The following is a 21,623-nucleotide window of genomic DNA, read 5'->3' on the forward strand; positions in this document are numbered from 1 at the left end:
TACTTTCCCTCTGCGATTTTTACCACCAATCCTGTAAAAGGCCACAGTCCTATTTATGAAGTCTTCTATTATAACTTCAGGCCTAGATAACGAAGTGAATCTGTGCTTTTTAAGAAAAATAATTGGAAATATTGGGATTGGGATTGGCATGTGGCAGGCAGGGACAGGTATGAGGTGTGGGATTGGAAAGGCAAAAAAAATAACAAGAATGTGGAGAGGGGAAAATGTGGAGATTTCCTTTTATGAGTTGTTCTAAGTGGTTTCTGATCAAAGGGTCATTAAGGCTTGATTTTAAAGGTTCTGGATTTCTTTTCCCAGAGACCAAACAAGCCAGGGTCAGAGCTGACCTGAGAGAGTGCCCGCCCTGTCATTCTTCACAGCAACCTGGGACAGGGTGGAAACTGCTCCAGCTGGGCCAGGCCTGCAGTCAGCGGTCAGCACGCAGAACCTCTTTGAAGTTCCTTTCATTATTCATTCATTTGAACCTTGATTTTTAGGCAGGTCAACTGGTACCTTTTAGCTATTCTGCATTCTTTGGGTAACTGTATTAGACTGCCCTGCACTGGCTGCCGTAACAAAATAGCACAGGCTGCGTGGCTTAAACAAATTTTTTTTTGTTTAATTTGCACAATTCTGGAAGCTCGGAGTCCCAGATCAAAGTGCTAGCTGATTCTGATCCTGGTAAGAGCTCCTTTCCTGGCTTGCCGAAGGCCACCCTCTTGCTGTGTCTTCACATGGCTGTCCTTAGGTGTGTGCAAGCAGACAGAGGGAGAGACAGAGCTCTCTGGTGTTCCTCTAGTGAAAACACTAATGCTGTCTGATCAGAGTCCCACCCGTGTGACCTCACTTAACCTTAATTACTTCCTTAGAGGCCCCATTTCTAAATACAGCCACACTGGGGGATCAACATATGAATATTTGGGGAACACAAATATTCAGTCCATAGCAGTAACATATGCACCAGCACAGAGTAAAAGTACCTTCTATTTCAAAGCTGGATCGTTAGACCTTTGCTCAGACAAATTTGGTTTTCCCATCTTGATTTCACTTCTTTGCCAGCAGGATAGTCATAAATGAAAAAAGAGGCATAGGAGGCAAAAAAAAAAAAAAAATTTAAAGAATATTACCAGCTCTCTCCTGGCCACAGATGGGTATTGAAACCAAGCCCTGCCACACCAAAAACCTGATTCTTGAGCAGAGGAACCTGGCACACCACCCCCCACAACAATCTCTGTGTTAGCACATCCTGCCAGATCCCTGGGACTGCCCTGGTCCCTGTCCTTTACAGCTCTTGTCTGGAAACAAGGGTGCTATAGACTGATGTTATGTGCCCCCCACATTCATATGTTGAAGTCCTAATCCTTGAGGTGATGGTTTAGGAGGTGGGGCCTTTAGAAGGTGATTAGACCATGAGGTTGAAACCCTCATGAATGGGATTAGTGCCCTTATAAAAGAGAGCCTATGGGCGTCTGGGTGGCTCAGTCGGTTGAGCATCCGACTCTTGATTTAAGCTCAGGTCATTATCCTAGGGTCTTGGGATCAAGCTCCACATCAGACTTTGTGCTGAGCGTGGAGCCTGCTTAAGATTCTCTCTCTCTTTCCCTCTCTCTGCCCCTCTCCCCAACTTGTGCTTTCTCTCTCTCTAAAAAATAAAAAAAAAAAAGAATAAAAATTAAAAATTACAAAAAAAAAAAACAAAAAAAAAGAGTGCAGAGAGCTCCCTTGCCTCTTCTGCCCTGTGAAGTTATAACGAGAAGACAGCCATCTATGAACCAGGAAGCCGGCTCTCGCCAGATGCCAAATCTGTCAGTGCCTGGATCTTGGACTTCCCAGCCTCTGGAGGTGAGAGGAATAAATGTTTGTTGTTTATAAGTCACCCAGTCCACAGTATTTTGTTATAGTAGACCAAATGCACTAAGACAGAGAGAGGGTACATGAAAACCGCAGTAGGTGTGTTTGGGAGGTGTGGATTGTTTGAAAGAAATGTCCAGATTCTGAACTTTCATAAGGATCCAGTACTTGTGGTTAATATACTTTGTCACAATCTTTCTACTTTGCGAGGGAAAGGCATGCTTCTCTCACATCCAGTATCTTAGCAGACATTATTTTCCCTAGGGTATGTACCAAAAGCAGAGACAATTCAAAATATTAGTGGAAGTGTTGAGAAAGTGAATGACTGTAGTCAGTGACATGCTAGTTTTTAGATCCCACGTGGCTTCCGATTTTTGGTTTTAACAAAATTGAAGGAGGATTTAATCAAGCTATCAATTGACAGATCATCACAAATATTTTTTATTTTGATCAACCGCTGTGTGATATTTAGCCTATCATACAGGAGTTCAAAGAACTGAATAATACTGCTGTGATAAAACTCCTTCTAGGATTACCCAATTAAATTTGAATTTTAGATGGAAAACATGTAATTTTTAATAAGTATATCCCATGCAATGTTTGGGATATACTTAACTAGAATAATTATTCATTGTTTACCTGAAATTTAAAATTCAATTGTGTGTGTGTGGGGGGGGTGTGCCTGGGTGGCTCAGTTGGTTAAGCATCCAGCTCTTGATTTCAGCTCAGATCATGATCTTGCAGTTTGTGAGATCAAGCCCTGTGCTGGGTTCTGTGCTGATTGCATGGAGCCTGCTTGATATTCTCTCTGCCTCTCTCTCTCTTTTTCCCTCCCCTGCTAGTGCTTTGTCTCTGTCTTGCTCTCTCAAAATAAATAAATAAACATGAAAAAGATTATAAAAAAAATAACAATTCAATTGAGTATCCTATATGTTTGGGGGACAAAAGGGGTTAAATCTGGCAACCCTATTTTATCCCCATCTATGTGAGTAAGGTTTCTCAGTATCAGAACTATAACAATGAAAAATAGAAATAGCACTGATGCTGAAGTCTGCCTCATGTTAGCAGTAATATTCTTTAATGAATACATGAATTAATTATAAAAGCAAATAAAACAGCATCCATCTCATAAGAGAGGCATTCAATAAAATTTTATTTCTGTATTAGGATTTATCAAAATGTATATATTATATTAATCAGTTTTATACTTCTTTTTAAAAATTTTTTTTTAACGTTTATTTATTTTTGAGACAGAGAGAGACAGAGCATGAACGGGGGAGGGTCAGAGAGAGAGGGAGACACAGAATCTGAAACAGGCTCCAGGCTCTGAGCAGTCAGCACAGAGCCCGACGCGGGGCTCGAACCCACATACCGCGAGATCGTGACCTGAGCCGAAGTCGGACGCTTAACCGACTGAGCCACCCAGGTGCCCCAATCAGTTTTATACTTCTAAAATTGATTAATAACTGCAGAATACATTTTTAATACCTTAGAGTTTTATAATCCCAAGATATTTAAAAATTTTAAATATCCGTAAATGTAGTATTTTTATTACAGAGAAGTATAACAGGATGAAATCGAAAAGACTTGCAAATACAAAATTCAGCAGAGTAAGTAGAATGAAAATACGAGTGAAAACATAAGAGGAACACCTGTATGGCTCAGTCAGTTGAGCATCCAACTTCAGCTCACGTCCTGCCTGATCTTGTGGTTTGTGAGTTCGAGCCCTGCATCGGGCTCACTGCTGTCAGCGCAAAGCCTGCTTCAGATCTTCTGTCCTCTTCTCTCTCTGACCCTCCCCTGCTCATGTTCTCTCTCTCAAAAATGAATAAAACATTAAAAAAAATTTTTTTAAACACAAGAGTAAAAGGGAATGATGTAAAATTTTCAACCACTAAAGAAGAATCTGCTCACATTTTGGGTTGTTTGGGATTTCTTAATGGATGATGATAGATACCAAATTGCTGGGAATTTAGATTCCATCGGATACACTTAAGAGAGTGGTGTAACAGATTTTATTTTTAAAGGCCAGTATTTGCTATATCCTAGAAATCTCATGCCTTGATACTTTAAAACTTATGATGAGTGAGTTTAGACAACCAACCTAAAACTGTAAAGATAGTACATCGCCTTTCAATGTTCCTGTGGGATGTAAGGGTACCAAAAATGTTTTGAGGCCACTGTGTTTTAAGGCCCAAATGCTTGGTTTTCTCTCTTGTTCTGTGAGCTGCTCCCAGGCCTCCCAGTCACTGCCTCTGCCCACTAGGATCAGGCACAATGGCTCTCCATCACTGATAGAGAGGCAGAAACGCCTCATGAGCCAATGACAAGTTCTTCTTAATTGTTATAATGTGTAAAATGCAATCTTAGTAATGATGTTGCTTCCTTCATCATGTGTGTGTTTGCATGTGTGCATTTCTGTCTCTCCTAACATACACCAAGTATTCTTCCTGGTGCTTGGGATACACAGGGTAGAAAACAAAGGTCCTTGCCCCCGAGGAGGGGGCTGGGAATGCAGTGTGCATGTGCGTGTGTGTGCATGGGTGTGCACATGCGCTGTGTTATGTATGGGGTGGGGAAGTCAGATAGTCTTTAAAAGGCATAATAAATATACACATGCTCTAGTTTGTTAGAAGGTGGTCATTGCTATGGAAAAAAGAAAATGTCAAAGGGAGCCTGGCTGCTCAGTTTGAAGAGCATGTGACTGTTAATCTCAGGGTCATGAATTCATGCCCCATGTTGAGTGTAGAGATTACTTAAAAATTAAAAAAATAAGTAAACTTTAAAAAAGCGTCGAGCAAGATTAGCAAGTTTGGGAGTCTGGGGAAGGACGATGGTTGGGGTGTGATTTTAAATAGATGGTTGAATGTAGTCCTCCTTGAAAAGACAGCATTTGTGTACAGACCAGGAGGTGAGGGTGTGAGCCTGCCAGTGGGGAGAGCGTGCCAGGCAGAGGGAACAGCCTGCGCCAAGTCTCCAAGAGGCCTGTGCACAGGGAGCAGAAGGGTACCTGGGTGATGACAGGGACAAGGGATCACGGGCCTTGTTAGTGACAAGGGAGCAGAGGAGTTAGGACTTACTTAGGACTTAGGTTTGAGAAAGATCTCTCAATCTGTATAGCAAATGGACCGGGTGGGGCTGGGGTGGGGGGGCGGGGAGGCCTGTTGGAAAGCTGTCCTCATCCAGGGAGCAGTGAGGGTGGGAAGTGAGAGGGTCTACCCAAGTGAGACCAGGGCAGTGGCAGAGGAGATCATGTTCCACATCTCTTCCATTTCCTGATGCTTGGGATGTGGGGTGCAAGAGAAAGGAAAGGAAGGGACTAGAATGACTCTAGAGTGATAATATACTAATATTTTTAAAAATATGCCAAAAATGTGCTCCTCTCTGCTACATTCTTACTAATCTCAGATGTTTGGAGCCACTTTTATAGAGGGCAGCTGTGGAACGTGGAGAATGTACAAGAGGCCTTTTAGGATGATACTTGGGGCCCTACTTGGTTGCATGCTCTCCTCAAGACTTTGAGGAAAGAAACATGAGAAAGAAAGAACTGAACTGGAATGAGTGGGATTTGACAATAGGCCGGATAATCCTCTCACGAGAATATCTCTGCTCAAAATGTACATAAAATGAAGGAAATAATTAATAGCAAAGTGTGTAAAGCCCCATTCATACAATTCTGAACAGGCTTTTTTCCCCATCCTTTTCTTTTCCATGCAGCCAAACAGAGGGCAAGTTCAACTTCGAACCAGATTACAAAGCCATCTGGTGCTGAAACAGGGAAAACTGCTTCAGGGAAGGAGAGGAGAAAAAAAGGTACTTGGTTCTTGCTTCAACTCTCCTTCCCTCTTCCTTCATCTGTAAATCGCTTCCTCCTTTCCCGGGCTGTGCAGTCCTGCTACTACAGTAATTACCCCAAACGGAAAAACTCACTTGGAGAGAAAGAAGACTCCGTGTCTTGTGGTTTCACGGAGACCAAACACAGAACAGCTTGGCCTTGTCCACCAGAGGGATTTCTTCGGCACATTCAACAAGCCAGCATCCATTAGGGGGCGTGGGCTCGTTTGGCAGTATCTGCAGTAAACAGCTAGCGGGACCTGGTTGATTCAGCTTGGAGACTTCTCTTCTACCCTCATTGCTTAGCATCAGAAACAGAGTCATTTAGAGGGAATTTTAAGAAATCACCAACTCCGTAACCTCTGAGCAGGACTGAACAAAGTGAGAAGCTCTCCAAGCATTAAAGGTTCAAAGCTCAGCATTAGGGAACATGGGTTCTGTGCCCAGCGCTTGCCCTGGTGCCTGTATCTCAGCATCCTATTCTGCAAACCAAAGAATTTGTGCTCACAGCTTCCTAAATTCCACTCCAGCTTTAGCATTTTGAGGTTATAAAGACACAGCACAAGGGGCACCTTGGTGGCTCAATTGGTTAAGCATCCAACTTCGGCTCAGGTCATGGTCTCTTGGTGGGTTCGAACCCCACATAGGGCTCTCTGCTGTCAGCACATAATCTGGTTCAGATCTTCTCTCCACCTCTCTCTCTGCCCCTCCCCTGCTCACACATACTCTCTCTCTCAAAAATAAATAGACATTAAAAAAAGTAAAGATAAGCACAAGATGATCACTAGAGGTGTCATGAGCACAGTCTGGGAAACTCTTTGTGGAGGCTAACCTAAACTCATGTTGTTTTGTGTTAGTCCATTATATATATATATTTTTCATACAATTAGTGTGTGGAAGGTGACAGGCCTTTGTGATATAACTCGTTGCCCTGTGCCTTTTTCTTTCTCAATCTGTTTTTGTGGTCTTTTTCCTATTTTTTAAATTATCCTGTGTCTCCTCTGTGAAATCTCTCTTAATTAGATAAATACAAATTCTTAGGATCTAAAAAGCCAAATGAAAGTGAAAAGTGAGAAAATTTATTAGACCTGTCTCTGTCATCTTGTATAAATACAGTCTTTCCACTGGGTAGTACTAGTATATTTTAGAAAACCTACTAAAAGAAAAAAAAAAAAAGAATAATAATAAGAGCCATTCTAGGTTATCACTTGTTTTAGACATTTATTTACCATTTGGGGATATTTTCAATCAAAGATCCTTTCGGAGGAGTTGATTTTTGGGCATTCCTTTTGGGATGAGGATGATCATTGGTCTCCAAGGCAGGTGGCCCTACAGAGGACAGTCCTTACACTGGGCCAGATGACATCTGAAGGCAGAGGACTGCTGGGTCACTAGTTCTAACTCTCCATATAGACCTAGCAGAAAGTGGTAATGAGGACAAAGACTGAATCTGTGTATCACGCTGTGCAGTTAACTTGACTTTGCACCCAGACCCAAAGGTCAAAATCTGTATGGGAACTTCAAGACTTCTCAAGGCTGGAGAGAGGTTCTGACCACTTCTATTTGTTGAGACTTCCTGATTAAAAAAAAAAAAATTTTTTTTTAAGCAAAGAAGGTTAAAAAATTTCATAATACTTAAAGTCTTTATGTTTAACAAGCTAGCTCTTCTAATACATATAAAAACATAGAGAATGCATGCATAACCTCAATAGGCAATGACAGCAGGGTCTGAATGTAAGGCCTTCGTGAGTGACACCTCCTGTGTGCCACCACCCCGACCCAAGCCCCCCAACCCCCCACCCTAATGTAGGCCTGGAAATGTGTAACCCTCAAGAAGGTAGATAGTTTGAGAGAAAGGTCAAAAAGAGAGCAATACAACTGTTCATCCTCCAGCTTTTAAATAATAGCTTTGTTGAGGCCCAAGTCACAATAATACCTTTCAGCTGCTAAAACCTGGCACAAAAATATCAGGCTTGCCTCTTTTGACCTTAAACAACAGAAATATATTGTCTCACAGTTCTGGAGCCTGGAAGTTAAGATCAAGATGTCGGCAGGGCTGGTTCCTTCTAGATGTTCTGAGGGGGAATCTGTTCCATGCCTGTCTCCTAGCTACTGGTGGTTTGTTGGCAATCTAGTATTCCTTGGCTTATAGATGCATCACCCCGACCTTGGCCTTCATGTTCCCCACACATTCTCCCTGTGTGCGTCTGTGTCCAAGATTTCCTTTTTATAAGGACATCAGTCATACTGGATTAGGGGCCAACTCTACTCCAGTCTGACCTCATCTTAACTAATTACATCTGCCACAACCTTACATCCAAAAAAGATCACATTCTGAGGAGCTGGGACTTAGGACTTCAACATAGGAATTTGGGGAGGGAACACAACTCAGTTCATAACAGGGGGGGTTCAGAATGTAGTTTATAAACAGGATACACACCTAGAAAAACAAATAGCCACACAAGGCAGCATCTTTCAGGGGCCAAACATGGACACTGGGTTTAGAGAACCCAGTGAACCCAGAGAACCCAGGGATGGACACTGGGTTCAGAGAAGGGCATTGTTCCCCAGGGGTGAAACTGAGGAGGAGTTAGAAGTTGACATGTGGAAAGAAAGGACTTACAGGAAGAAGGATTTGAGAGAGGAGAGAGGCTTAACGGTGCAAGCCTGAAAGCCTACAAGTTTAGCTGGAACAAGAGGATGTGGGTGGGTGGACCTGTCAAAAACGCTAGGTCTCATTAAGGAAGACTTTGCATGTCAGGCCCAGAGTTGGGACTTGATCCAGTAGACAGTGGGAGCCATTAAAGTCTTTTGGCTCTCAAGGGATTCTGTGCCTCAAATGAATAGAAAAAAAAAAAAATCCTGTGTTTAATTCATATTTATTTTATAGCTTCTTGTCAGAGCAGACCATTTTCCAGAGTTCACAAAGCAAGTGAAAAAATAGCTTCCCACATTGGACAATTACTTTCAGTCATAAGGTATTTGGTTGGGGGTGAGTTTTGTCTTTGGTAGAAGAGTTCTACCTGCATCAAAATAAAGAGTCAGATGGAGCTGATTTATATTAACCTCTTAAGGGTGGAGTCCAGATGGTTTCCATTTGGTCCCAATTGGAAACAGCCAAACTATTTGTATGCTTGCCCCTTTGTGGACAGGAGGCTTTGGCCTGTTGCTTGGAAAGTTGAACTCACAATACTGTATGAATCAAAACCTCCATTCAGAAGCCTGACACCCTTTATTATTCCTCCTGAAACGTGTAATTACAAGAACCTGACAATTTTACATTTAGCAGCCAGTTGTAGGTTGATAGAAGAGGAAAAGTATTCTGTTTCTGTGCCTGCAGAATTTAGACATTTGTTCATCTAAGCCAGTCCTGCTTCAAAGCAGCACTGAACATGAAGATTCATTAGATCAGTGGTTCTCAAGCTCAAGCAGCATCAGAGGCACCCAGTAGGCTCATTAAAACACAGATTGTGGGGCCCTGCCCCACAAAGCACCGAATCTGTAGGCAGAGGTAAGGCTGGAGAGCTTACATTTCTATCAAGTTCCCAAGTGTTGCTGATGCTGTTAGCCCACTTTGAGATCCACTGCTTTAGAATTAAAAAAAAATCGGATCACCTTCTCTTGATTTATTTTGCTCAGTGAAGAAAATCAGGAGGCAGAGTGAGACTTCTAGATGCCTCTTCTCTGCCTTGGACACCACAGAACAAACAGGGCCCAGGCTTGTTTCTGCTCCAGCTTCTCTGTCTCTTCCAGACCCAGTCTGGCCTATGTCTGAGCCCCCTGGCTCTGTACCAGGGGTCTGTGGGAATTGGGAACCCTGGGTCTGAAGGGTGATTAACACTCAAGTGAGTGATATCTGTTCTGGCCTATGCCTAATCACAAGCCTGTCAGGTCCATAAAGAGCCAGAATATGGCAAAAGATGGGAGGTCACCGAATGGTCATCAAAAATAGTCTTCTGCAGATAAGATAGCGTCCCTGAGCCCCATTCAGCAGGTCCTGCCATGTCACCTCAAGGCCCCAAAAGTTGCTAAAAGACTCAGCAAGGACTCAGGCGTGCCCTGTCACCTGGGCCTGCTCTGTTTCCTAGCCCAAACTCCACACTGTAGTTTCTAGGTGTCTTAATTGTCAAGGATTTAGGACTAGGAGGGCCAGTACATGACTTAGACATGTACTGAGAGCAAAATCCAACCATAAAATGGTCAGTCTACAAGCTTGAGATTGATCAGACCTTTGCTACAGTACCAATGCCACCCAAGTGCCAAATTCACTTCCCCAAAGAAGGCATTGTTTATAACATAGCTGTGGTCCATAGGAATACTTTGGCATTGAGGAATGCAAGCATCAAGTTTAAAAGACAAGATGTAATCTTTAAAACAGTTTTATTGGTTCCAGATCCAGAAGTTACTGATTAATATCCTGAAATTATTTTACTTGGGATTTTATCCTGGAGTGATAGTCAAACAATGGAAACCTTTGTGGACATGTTCCAAGGTCCAAGGTATGAATCACCCAACACTAATTACACTTTGCCTCCTTAAGTCCTGCAGTCAGTGTTCTGGTTTATAAATCTGTGGTAATTACATAGGAAATCACACATATTCCTTGTTGATGGAAGGAAACTATTTTGAGCAAGTTTTGTGTTTTTTTTTTTTTTTTAATCAGCCTTATTAAGAAGAAGGTCCTGGGGCACCTGGGTGGCGCAGTCGGTTAAGCGTCCGACTTCAACCAGGTCACGATCTCGCGGTCCCTGAGTTCGAGCCCCACGTCAGGCTCTGGGCTGATGGCTCAGAGCCTGGAGCCTGTTTCCGATTCTGTGTCTCCCTCTCTCTCTGCCCCTCCCCCGTTCATGCTCTGTCTCTCTCTGTCCCAAAAATAAATAAATGTTGAAAAAAAAAATTAAAAAAAAAAAAAAGAAGAAGGTCCTGCTCAGACCTGGCATCTTTAGATGAACATTTGAGTAGTTCTTAAGCCAAATAGAATGTGTGATGTCCAAGAGAATATGCAATGCGCAGCTGTCCTGGTGATCCCAGGAGACACCAGAGAGTGAGGGGAAAAAATGAGGAACCTCTCTGGGGGAACTTCTGGTTCCATGAAAATTTTTTACACTTGACCTTTGAGTACTGGCCCACATAGGAAATAGAGTTCTTTCCAGAAAGACTGAAAAGAGGTTTATCAACTGAGAAAGAGAGGGCATTCTAGGCAAAGGGAACCACATGAGAAAAGGCTCAGGGGGTGAAAGTGCACAGAGTGTTCAGTGTATGGGAAGTGTGATCTTCACTGCATAGTGGTCATTGAGAGAGTGGCTGGAGGTGTAGCTGAAAAGGCCAGAGGACCCATGTGGCCAAAAAGCCATGAATGCAGTTGAGTTGGGGTTTCTGCTGTGTGCAAAGTTAGAGCATGATTCCTCTGAAGCAAGGCAGTGACATGATGAGAATTGGATTTTTGAAAAGAACCTTGGGCAGCATTGCAGCATGTGTTTTGGAAAAAGGGACATCCGGGTGAAGGGAGACAGACCACTTTGGAGGCTATCACGATAGTTCAGACATGAGGAGCAAAAGTGCAGAGTGCAGTGATAGAAAGATGGTCCAGGTATATTTAGGAGGGAAATCTGAAAGGACCAGATAGCCAGTTCAATGAGGGTGAAAGATTCTGCAGTCAGGGACAGTTGGGGGATCTTGGCAATTAACCACAGAGAAAATGGGATGAAGCCCAAGGTTGGGTGAGTCCAGACGGATCTGTGGAGAGGCTTCCAGAGGAGGTGTGCAATTATAAGAAGTATGTATCTGATCCTCAGGGAGGCGGTGGCAGAAGGGGAGATACCTTCCACAAGGAGGTTTTCCAGCAGGACCGCTCTCATTCCAGTGTTTCAATGACTTATAGTTTCCAGAAATGAAACTGAGAAGACAGGCAGTAACATTTGTTGTGTACTAAGTACCTCTACAACCATTACTTCACCATGCTTCCCAGTCGATCCTCCCAGTGCATCTAGGAAGTGAGTATTATCTCTGTTAGGGCAGCGAGGAAACTTGGGTTCAGAGAAGGTAAGTGGCTTTCTGGGGAGTCCCACGGAGTTTTTTAGAGAGAGGTTTTAAACCCAGGGATTCTGCTTCCTCTACACCCTCCTGCCTCTTAGTCACAATTGGCATTGCTGTGCCACCACTAAGTTCTCGGAGACAGAGGAGTGTAAATTAAAATAGTCATTGTCTGTGAACTTGTTTTTGTTTTAAAGAAATGTTAAGATTAGGGGAAAATAGGTTGGGATGAATACAGCTGGGGTGGATCAAGTATTACCAGGGGCTGAGTATGTACTCACCTTTCTTTACTCTGAGGAATTTGTTTACTATTCAGAGAAAAGTATTTGGTTCTGCTTGAATTTTGGATAAAGGCCCAAAGGAGGAAATCCCTGTGCTAAGCAACATCAGCCTTCCTACCCTCTGACAGGGCACTGTGACTCCCTAAATTCTGCAGAATGGTTTGGACCAGCACTTTCCAAATTGGTTATTTTTCATGAGCAGAGATGACATTGCGACCTTGCTTTCCACCAGTTGGAGGGGAATTTGGATTGCTTTTCCCCTAGGGATGCAAGTTGTACCAGGCCAGTCACAGACCCGGAAGCCCCCTTCCTCTCCAATTGCATACATTTGTGCCGTGCTGGCTAAGTCGGTGGGGTGGCAGGGGTAGACTCGCAAAAACTGTTTCTTTCCTTGTAGTGCTCTAGTGCTCAGCAACTGCACAGGAATTTGGCCTTTGGCCTTAGCTCCACTGGCCTCATGTTTCATCACCACTGCTTTCTGGCAAAAAGGGGACAATAAGAAACGAGTGCCACATGTGATCAGTATCCACATCATTAATTATTCTGAGCAGTAAACTTAACTTTTCAAAGGCACTATGTTTGTGAAGAGATTTTATAAATAGAAAAGTCATATCCTATTCGTGTTCATAAATGGTCTCAAGGCATTATTAGCTCCCTTGTACTTGGAAAAACAATAAACAGTGAGATAAAAGTTTCCACAGTATGATTACACTCTATACTGTATTATTCATTGATTCATTCATTTGTTCAATGGTTATTAAACACCCACAGTGTGTCAGATACCATCCTAATATATTAGCACTGTTAAATTATTTATAGCAGCTGTCATTTGCCATCATTCCCATGCCCTGGATGTAAGAACAAATACATTTGGACAAGTTAGGCTTACCCCCAATGAAACTAAATGATGGGCTAGTTTTCATCCCCCCAACTGTGTTTTGAAGGAAAATAACAAGAAGTCCAGCTATATCACCTTTCCCTAAAAGGAAAATAACAAAAAGTCCAGCTATATCACCTTGCCCTAAAAAGTCATTCTCTTTCATGAATTGAAAACTTATACTTGGTTATCAGTGACTCTTCTCTCTTCCTTGTTCTTCCTACACACTAGATAGCGATCACTTCATGTCAGCTTCAGATGGCAGGGAGTTTGTCTCTTCTGTTCCCTGTTGGATTCCCAGCACCTAGGACAGTGCCTGACATCTGGTAGAGCTCAAAAATATCTGTTGAAGGGGCACCTGGGATGGGCATCTGACTTTGGCTCAGGTCATGATCTCACAGTCCTTGAGTTTGATCCCCACATCGGGCTCTGTGATGACAGTACAGAGCCTGCTTAGGATTCTCTCTCTCTCTCTCTCTCTCTCTCTCTCTCTCTCTCTCTCCCCCTCTCTCTACCCTTCCCCCCTTGCTCTCTTTCTCTTTCTCTCTCTCAAAATAAATAAATAAAATTTTAAACAAAGAACATACTCTTTTAAAAAAATGTGTTGAAAAAATGTCTTCTGAAGACAGAAGAGTCCTGTCTAGCCCTTGGGATTAGGTTCTCAAGTCAGCATATTAGGCAAAATCAGTGTATAGCTAAATGATTCTTTACAATCCTTTAAACTGTACCCCAGTGTTTATAGCAGCACTTTCAACAATAGCCAAATTATGTAAAGAGCCTAAGTGTCCATCAACTGATGAATGGATAACGAAATTGTGGTTTATATACACAATGGAATACTACGTGGCAATGAGAAAGAATGAAATATGGCCTTTTGTAGCAGCGTGGATGGAACTGGAGAGTGTTGTGCTAAGTGAAGTCATACAGAGAAAGACAGATACCATATGTTTTCACTCTTACGTGGATCCTGAGAAACTTAACAGAAGACCATGGGGGAGGGGAAGGAAAAAAAATTATAGAGGGAGAGAGCCAAACCATAAGAGATTCTTAAAAACTGAGAATAAATTGATGGGGGGTGGGAGGGAGGGGAAGGTGGGTGATGGGTATTGAGGAGGGAACCTGTTGGGATGAGCACTGGGTGTTGTATAGAAACCAATTTGACAATAAATTTCATGTTAAAAAATAAACTGCCCACACAATAAATGTATAGAGGTATATTATTTCCAAGTCCCGTGCAGTTTCTTGCCAACTTTGGAACAGGTCATTATTTGTTAGCTAAGCCCCAGATGAAGTAGTTGGCTAGTGTTTAGGGGGTTATATTGTACACAAAGCATATAATTTCAAACACTTGGAGGCAATCTGGCTTTGGGACCAGAGACTCAGATTTCCCATCTCACACTTACTGAGTGAATTAGCTGGCATGTCCATGGCTATTTATTCTTCTCCATCCTCTTCCTGTCTTTCTCTTTGCCAAACTCCTAAACTTGAATGGGTATAAATTAAATGTGTACATGATGCCATTCCATAGCACTGAGTGACACTGAACTTCATAAAAGCTGAATGGACCAATGGGGGTAAATTAGATTCCAGGACCACTGACCTCAGTCATGAAGTCTACAAAGGCAAGATGGTTCTTTCTACTTCACATTTGTCCTCCTAGAGTTCAAAAAATGTGACAACTTTGCAGATTCTGAATCCCTGGGTAAGGACTATCACTTCCCTAGGATCAGTGAACAGCTTGCTTATCTTCTACTAGGAAATTTCTAGAAACATTGATTTTCCTCTTTAGCCAAAGTAAAGGCAACAATTTAAATCTTAAGTGAGATTTCCTTTCATACAGAGCAATTTGGGGCTTGCTATTATAAAGAATAAAGGATGTACTGGGTACTTTTTTAAAGGATTTTTAAATTACATCTATTTCCTTGACTATATTCCAAAATAAATCTACTCACTCAAGTCAAATAAGTATAATCTTAAAAATAAAATCAACTTAGGGGCGCCTGGGTGGCGCAGTCGGTTGAGCCTCCGACTTCAGCCAGGTCACGATCTCGCGGTCCGGGAGTTCGAGCCCCGCGTCAGGCTCTGGGCTGATGGCTCAGAGCCTGGAGCCTGTTTCCGATTCTGTGTCTCCCTCTCTCTCTGCCCCTCCCCCGTTCATGCTCTGTCTCTCTCTGTCCCAAAAATAAATAAACGTTGAAAAAAAAAATTAAAAAAAAATAAAATAAAATCAACTTATCTGGTGGTAAGTGGGGGAGCTATTATCTAAAAATAACAAAATACTATTATTTTCTTACAGGAATCAAAAAAATTAAAGATTCGGCTGGTCCTTGGTTAGTGAAATTGTATTTGGCAGATAATGGCATAGATGGAAAAGGAAAAGAAGGAGAAAATGGCTTGTTGGAATTCACTCAAATTTTAACATGGTGAGTAGAAAATTAAGAGGTTTTATTTGTTCACCTTCTAAAACTCGGTGCTTTAGTTAGATTGTAGGGACAACAATTTAATTGCAGTTTATTAATAGTGCTAAGTGAGGGTTTTTAGCTCTGAGAGGAAAGCAGGGACCCACCTTGGTCTTGGTTTGTGATCTTAAGGAAAATCCTGAAATCATAAAAATGGCAGACAGTTGTATGTGAGCCCACAAAGTGGTCCCAAAGACCTCACTAGAAGCCCCATTTTATGAAGTTGGCAACAGAGGAAAGGCAGGAGTTATGACCTCTAGATTTTTTCCCCTAAAGTCAGCTATGTGACCTGAGGAAGAAAGGCAGACTACTCAAGTGTGAGCACTTTTTTGTTTTTGATTACAAAGTTGTCCCAAACTACTTAGGCAGAAAGAGCATTTCTCAAAAGCTCCTGGAAAACAGAATATTTTCTTGCCATGTTTATGCTGACAACCTTGGACATCTCTCTGTCCAGCTCTCCTGAATCCAAATACCCAGTGGGCCAAGCCACAAGTCAGCATTTGCAGCACAATAGGAAAGATTGCCCAGTAGAAGACTCCAGGTTATACCATTTCAGGATATTAGTACTTATAGCACCTTAGGGTAATCAAGGGCAACAGAACATGCCAAGGTTGGAAACTTGAGGTCTTGATTGATGGCTATTATTTTACCAGAAAAAGATTCTTTTTTTTTTTTTTTTTTAATGTTTATTTATTTTTGAAAGAGAGATAGAGCACAAATGGGGGAGGGGCAGAGAGAGAGGGAGACATAGAATCTGAAGCAGGCTCCAGGCTCCGAGCTGTCAGCACAGAGCCCGACATGGGGCTCGAACTCACGAGCTGTGAGATCATGTCCTGAGCAGAAGCTGGACTCCCAACTGACTGAGCCTCCCAGGCGCTCCTAGAGATTCTTTTTCTAATATGCTTTACTTCTTTATTTAGGAAAGTTAGGAATTTCCAACTTGGATAATTTTGCTGCTATTTTTATAATAATTATATTGATAAACTTCATTTTATTACCCTTTTAATATATTGTTAGATTTACTGTATTGCTGATGGTTTATCCTTTTGTATATTGCTAACATTTTGGTAAGAGTTTTCACATCAGGGTTCACGAGGACTATTGGTCTCTACTTTTCCTTTCTTGTAATGTTTTCCTCTGGTTTGGGATCAAGGTGATTTTGGCCTTACAGAATGAGTTAGGAAGTGTTCCCTCCTTTTCTATTTTATGAAAGAATTTGTGTAGAATCAGCATTATTTTATCTTTAAATATTTGATGAAATTCACCAGTGAAGACATCTGGACCTGGAGTTTTCTTTATGAGAAGATTTTAACTACAAATTCAATTTCTTTAGTAGATAGAAGGCTATTCTGGTTATTTGGGGAGAAAGGTGTTAAGCTTCGGTAGTTTATGTCTTTCAAGCAATTTGTTCACTTTGGCTAAGTTTTCAAATTTATTGCCTTAAAGTTATTCATAATATTTCCTTCTCATCCTTTTCCTATCTGGAGGATCTGCAGTGATGTATCCTCTTTTGTGCCTGACATTGATAATTTGTTTTCTTTTTTCCCCCCAATAAATGTGATTAGAATTTTATCTATTTTATTTACCTTTTCAAAGAACTCACTTTTGGTTTCCTCTAATGTTTTAGTTTTTTTCAATTTCATTGCATTATATTCTTATTTTTATTATTTCCTTTATTCTGTTTACCTTGGCTTTAATATGTGCTTTTCTTTCTAATTTATTAAAGTAGAAGCTTAAGTTACTGATTTTAAACTTTTTGGTTTTCTAATGTAAATGGTTATATTAATACCAAGGACTTTTTAATTGTATCCTGCAAATTTTGATACGTATTTTTATTGTCATTCAATTCAAACTATTTTCTAATTTTCCTTTTGATTTCTTTGACCTGTCAGCCTAGTTTCCACATATTTGTAAATGTTTCAAATATTTTTCTCTGGTTGATTTCTTATTAAATTCTGCTGTGATTGGAGAACATACTTGCTTTATGGCCCAGATTATGATCTGTCTTGGTAAATGTTCCATGTTTACTTGAAAAGAATGTGTATTCTGCTGTTTTTGGATGGAATGTGAATAAATGTCAATGAAGTTTAGTTGGTTGGCACCATTGTTACAGTTTTCTGTATCTTTACAAATTTTCTGTTTACTTGTTCTATCAGTTGTTGAGAGGAGAATTGTGACTTTGTTCATACCTCTTTGCAGTTTAATCAGTTTTGTTTCATATATTTTTAAGATCTTTTGTTGGGTGCAAAATATTTAAGATTAAGTCACTTGAAGAATTGGCCCATATTATCATTATGGAGTCCCTAGTAATATTTTTCTCTTGTCTCTGATAATATTCCCTTTTCTGAAATCTACTTTGATGAATATTAATATAGTCACTTCAGCTTTCTTTGGATTAATGTTAATATGATATACCTCTCTCTGTCCTCTTACTTTTAACCTATCTGTTTTTATCGTAATTTCTCTGTAACTCTGTTTACTCTTTTGTAAAAATGGGGATAATAATAGTGTCTAACTCAAGAGATTCTTATAGGGTTAAATTAGATCACGAAAGGTGCTAAATATAGTGCCTAGGGCTCCAGCAAGTACCTTTATACAAATTAGAAAAAGAGCCTCTCTGGGCAGATGAGTTAAAAAACGTACCACCTCTGGCCAATGAGTGGGAGGAGGTTAACCTTTCTAGGTCTATGCTCCAGGGCCCAGGACTTGACCAGCAAAGCTTGGCAGATTTCAGCTCCACTCCTACCCTTGGAAGGCCCATTTGTGCTGGGCGCAAGTGCTTAAGCATGTGGGTGGCCCTCATCACATCTGATGTATAAAGAACCGTAATTCATGCGAGGCTGAATAACATAGTGATTAAATCCTTGGCCTCTGGAATCAGAGTTAGATGTAAAATTGTCGACTTGTGAAGTTTGTCTTCAACATTCTTCATTCTCTTCCTGCTTCTTTCTGAAGCATCCCTGTTCTCACCCATCTTACCTGAAGGAATTGGATATAGGCAGGCAGTTCAGGAAGCCAAAGCCAGGCAAGTCCTGATTAGACAGGCTATTTTGGAGAGCAAGACCTTTGAGAGGGAGAGTCTGGTGGAACCACTCAGCCCCACCCTTGAATTCTGGCTGCTGAATCAGTAGAAAATGTGTACAGGGAGCAAGAGAATGACCTTATATTCACTACTGATCCTAACTAAAATTTCATATCCTCAGTGTGTGGTAAGGACTCAAAATTGTTTTATTGGAAGTCAGATGATAATTTCTTTCAGAGCAGAGGCCATGAGTTAAATTCCTTTAATCCCTGCAATGTTAGACATATATGCATTTAATAAGCCTGCACTCAGTATGATAGCATCATTGATACTGCATTTTGCAAGATACTTTCACAGGAACTGCTTCATTCTGTTTTCACCACAACCTTATGAAATAGGCAGAACAGCCAATTTGGAGGCCAGTTTTACAGATGAGAAAGGTAAGAGAGGACACATGACCTGCCCATGACTACATGGTTGACAGGAGGTATAAGCTAACCAGGAACCCAGGCCTTCACCCAGATTTCACGTCCACTCATCATGCCAGAGATTCCCAAAGACCAGTTGTCAGGCCAGTGCTAGGGCATGAAGGAATTTTCAATAATCCTCAAAGAGATTAGAAAAAAAGAAAAAAAAAAAGATGGTGTGTTCATTTTTCATAAAGCTAAACTTACTCAATTTTAAACGCAATCCTTTATTTTGAGACTATGCCCTTCCTAATTTCATGTAAAAATATTTGTTCTTTTATTTATTGACAAGGTGAGAATTGCTATTTATTTGACATACTAAAAGTTGCCAAACCATTCCCTCCCAAGTTTTTGACATTTTACCGGTGTGCAAAATCTAAAAGACTGGGAAATCCTGCACAACCCCCACATCTTATGAATAAATAAATGAATGAGATATTGAAGGCAACTAAGTCTTTATCCTACCAACTTGCTGAAGGGGGCCATCCAATCTAGAGAGATTAAATTGGAAAAGCCTGAATTCAGGATATCTTCAGTTTTCAAATTGGGTCAGTGCATCATCTTTGGAAGTGGGGTCAAGGAGAGTATTGAGGACCTAAGAAGAAAGATCATACTCCAAAATAAGTGGATTGAGTTTCTTTGAGTAACATTGCCATTTTGATTTGTCATTTTCTTTGTCCAGCCTGATCAAATACTCTGCTCACTTAAGGGAAATTGACCTTGGAAACAATGTCCTGGGAGAAATGGCTGCTACTGACATACTTGAAGCATTAAGAGCCAGAAAGACAGGTAGAGTGTTTTCAGTTTGTGTTCCCCTCCACTTGTCCACATCCATTCACTCCTAAATGCTATTCTACTCACAGCTTGCTCTACTTTTTTCATTAAATAACTGGTCTGAGCTAAGTGATAACCAAGAGCACTATCATAAACCACCTACCCTTGTACCAATTTGCCCAGTGATTTGCACAGAGTTCAAGAACTTCTAGGATGTCATATGTCATCTTTGACCTAAGTACAGTAGTCTCCCCTTATGCATGGGGGACATGTTCTAAGATCCCCAGTGGATGCCTGAAACTGCAGATAGGATCAAACCCTGTATGTAGTAGGTTTTTTCCTATGAATACATACCTATGACAGTTTAATTTATAAATTAAGCACAGAAAGAGATTAACATTAATAACTAATAGTAAAATAGAATGCTTATGATAGTATATTGTAATTAAAGCTATGTGGGGGTGCCTCGGTGGCTTAGTCGGTTGAGCGTCCAACTCTTGATTTTGGCTGAGGTCATGATCCCAGAGTCATGGGATTGAGGCGTTGGACTCCATGCTGAGTGTGGAGACTGCTTAAGATTCTCTCTCTTGGGGCGCCTGGGTGGCTCAGTCAGTTAAGTGTCCAACTTCAGCTCAGGTCATGATCTCAGAGTTTATGGGTTCGAGCCCTACATCAGGCTCTGTGCGAACAGCTCAGAGCCTGGAGCCTGCTTCAGATTCTGTGACTCCCTTTCTCTCTCTGTCTGTCTCTGCCCTTCCCCTGCTTGTGCTCTCTCTCTCTCTCTCTCAAAAAATAAATAAACTTAAAAAAAAAAAAAAAGATTCTTTCTCCCCCACTTCCTCTCTCTCCCGCTCATGCTCTATAAATAAATAAATACATACTATGTGAAAATGGCTTGCCTCTCTCTCAAAATATCTTACTGTACTGGAGTCACCCTTGTAATGATGTGAAATAACAAAGCCTACGTGAGGAGGTGAAGTGAGGAGAATGACAGGCATTAAGCGCCGACTGACCTTCTGATGACTCCTCAGAAGGAAACCCATCTGCTTCCTGACCGCCGATGACTGAAACTGTGGAAAGAGAAAGCCCAGATAAGGGGGATGGGGCTACTGTAACGATTGTCATTAGAGTGAAATTTTCTCAGTTGCTCTTTCTTTTCCCTCTCTTCTCTGAGTCTCACTTATTCTCTGAGGGACTCTGTCCTATTCTCTAGTCTCCTTCCCAACCCACCTGCAGATATTCCTCCAGATAGCAATTGGAAAACTCAGGTGACATCTCTCATAAGATTCTGATGTGCTTTCTGGACCATCAAAGATGGCTTCAATTTGATTGGCATCGGGAGAGCAGTAGGGGTGGTTTATGACCATGTAATCCTTTGAAAATGAGAGACTCACATATGGAATGAGTTATTTATTACACATTGGCCAACGCTGCCCTCTTCCTTTCATTAATATGCATGACCAGAATTAACGATAGCCATACTTACAGCTGACAGAGGGATGAAGTAACGCCATTTTAAATAAAGCTCAATGAAAGACATATAAACAGATTTGAACATCCAAATTCAGTGTTTAAAAGGGGGAAAGAGATGTACATGGGTGGCTCAGTCAGTTGAGTGTCCAACTCTTGATTTGGCTCAGGTCATGATCCCGGGGTCTTTTGATGGAGCCCCGTGTAAGGCTCCACTCAGAGCCTGCTTAAGATTCTCTCTTTCTCTCCCTCTCTCTCTCTCTCTCTTAAATAAAAATTTTTAAAAAGGGTGGGGGAGAGATCTTGGTGCGTTATCTGGCAGGTTATGTGGAGAGAATTAAGTAGTAGAAGTATTGGTCTTTGTCATCTCTTCAATACAATGATCTTAGAGACATGGCATAGTTTTAGGTTGCATTTTTTTTTTAACAGTGGCAGTTTTACAAGAATTACACTATTACTTCACCAATAATGAAGTAATCACCACTTTAAAACTAAAACCAGGGGAGCCTGGGTGGCGCAGTCGGTTAAGCGTCCGACTTCAGCCAGGTCACGATC

At 41.3% G+C, this 21,623-nt stretch overlaps 1 protein-coding gene and 1 long non-coding RNA gene across 5 annotated transcripts in view; one reads left to right on the forward strand and one right to left on the reverse strand.

Annotated features, from left to right (window-relative positions):
• Window positions 1-21,623, forward strand: part of LOC147577196 (uncharacterized) — a 51,634-nt gene that overhangs the window by 18,906 nt on the left and 11,105 nt on the right. For all 4 annotated transcript variants that reach the window (XM_086674427.1, XM_086674425.1, XM_086674426.1 and 1 more), the window contains 3 exons: window positions 5,569-5,664; window positions 15,173-15,299; window positions 19,507-19,613. In XM_086674427.1, coding sequence (XP_086530553.1) covers window positions 5,569-5,664; window positions 15,173-15,299; window positions 19,507-19,613 — 330 coding nt within the window. The remainder of the gene's footprint in view (window positions 1-5,568; window positions 5,665-15,172; window positions 15,300-19,506; window positions 19,614-21,623) is intronic.
• On the reverse strand, window positions 6,887-7,765 carry LOC147577197 (uncharacterized). The gene is made up of 2 exons (XR_015240017.1): window positions 7,701-7,765; window positions 6,887-7,261 (listed from the first exon to the last, which is right to left on the reverse strand). It is a non-coding gene; the product is annotated as an uncharacterized LOC147577197 (long non-coding RNA).

This window comes from Puma concolor, chromosome C2, assembly GCF_028749965.1.
Source record: "Puma concolor isolate L17-30 chromosome C2, mPumCon1.1.hap2, whole genome shotgun sequence".
Taxonomy (NCBI): Eukaryota; Metazoa; Chordata; class Mammalia; order Carnivora; family Felidae; genus Puma; species Puma concolor.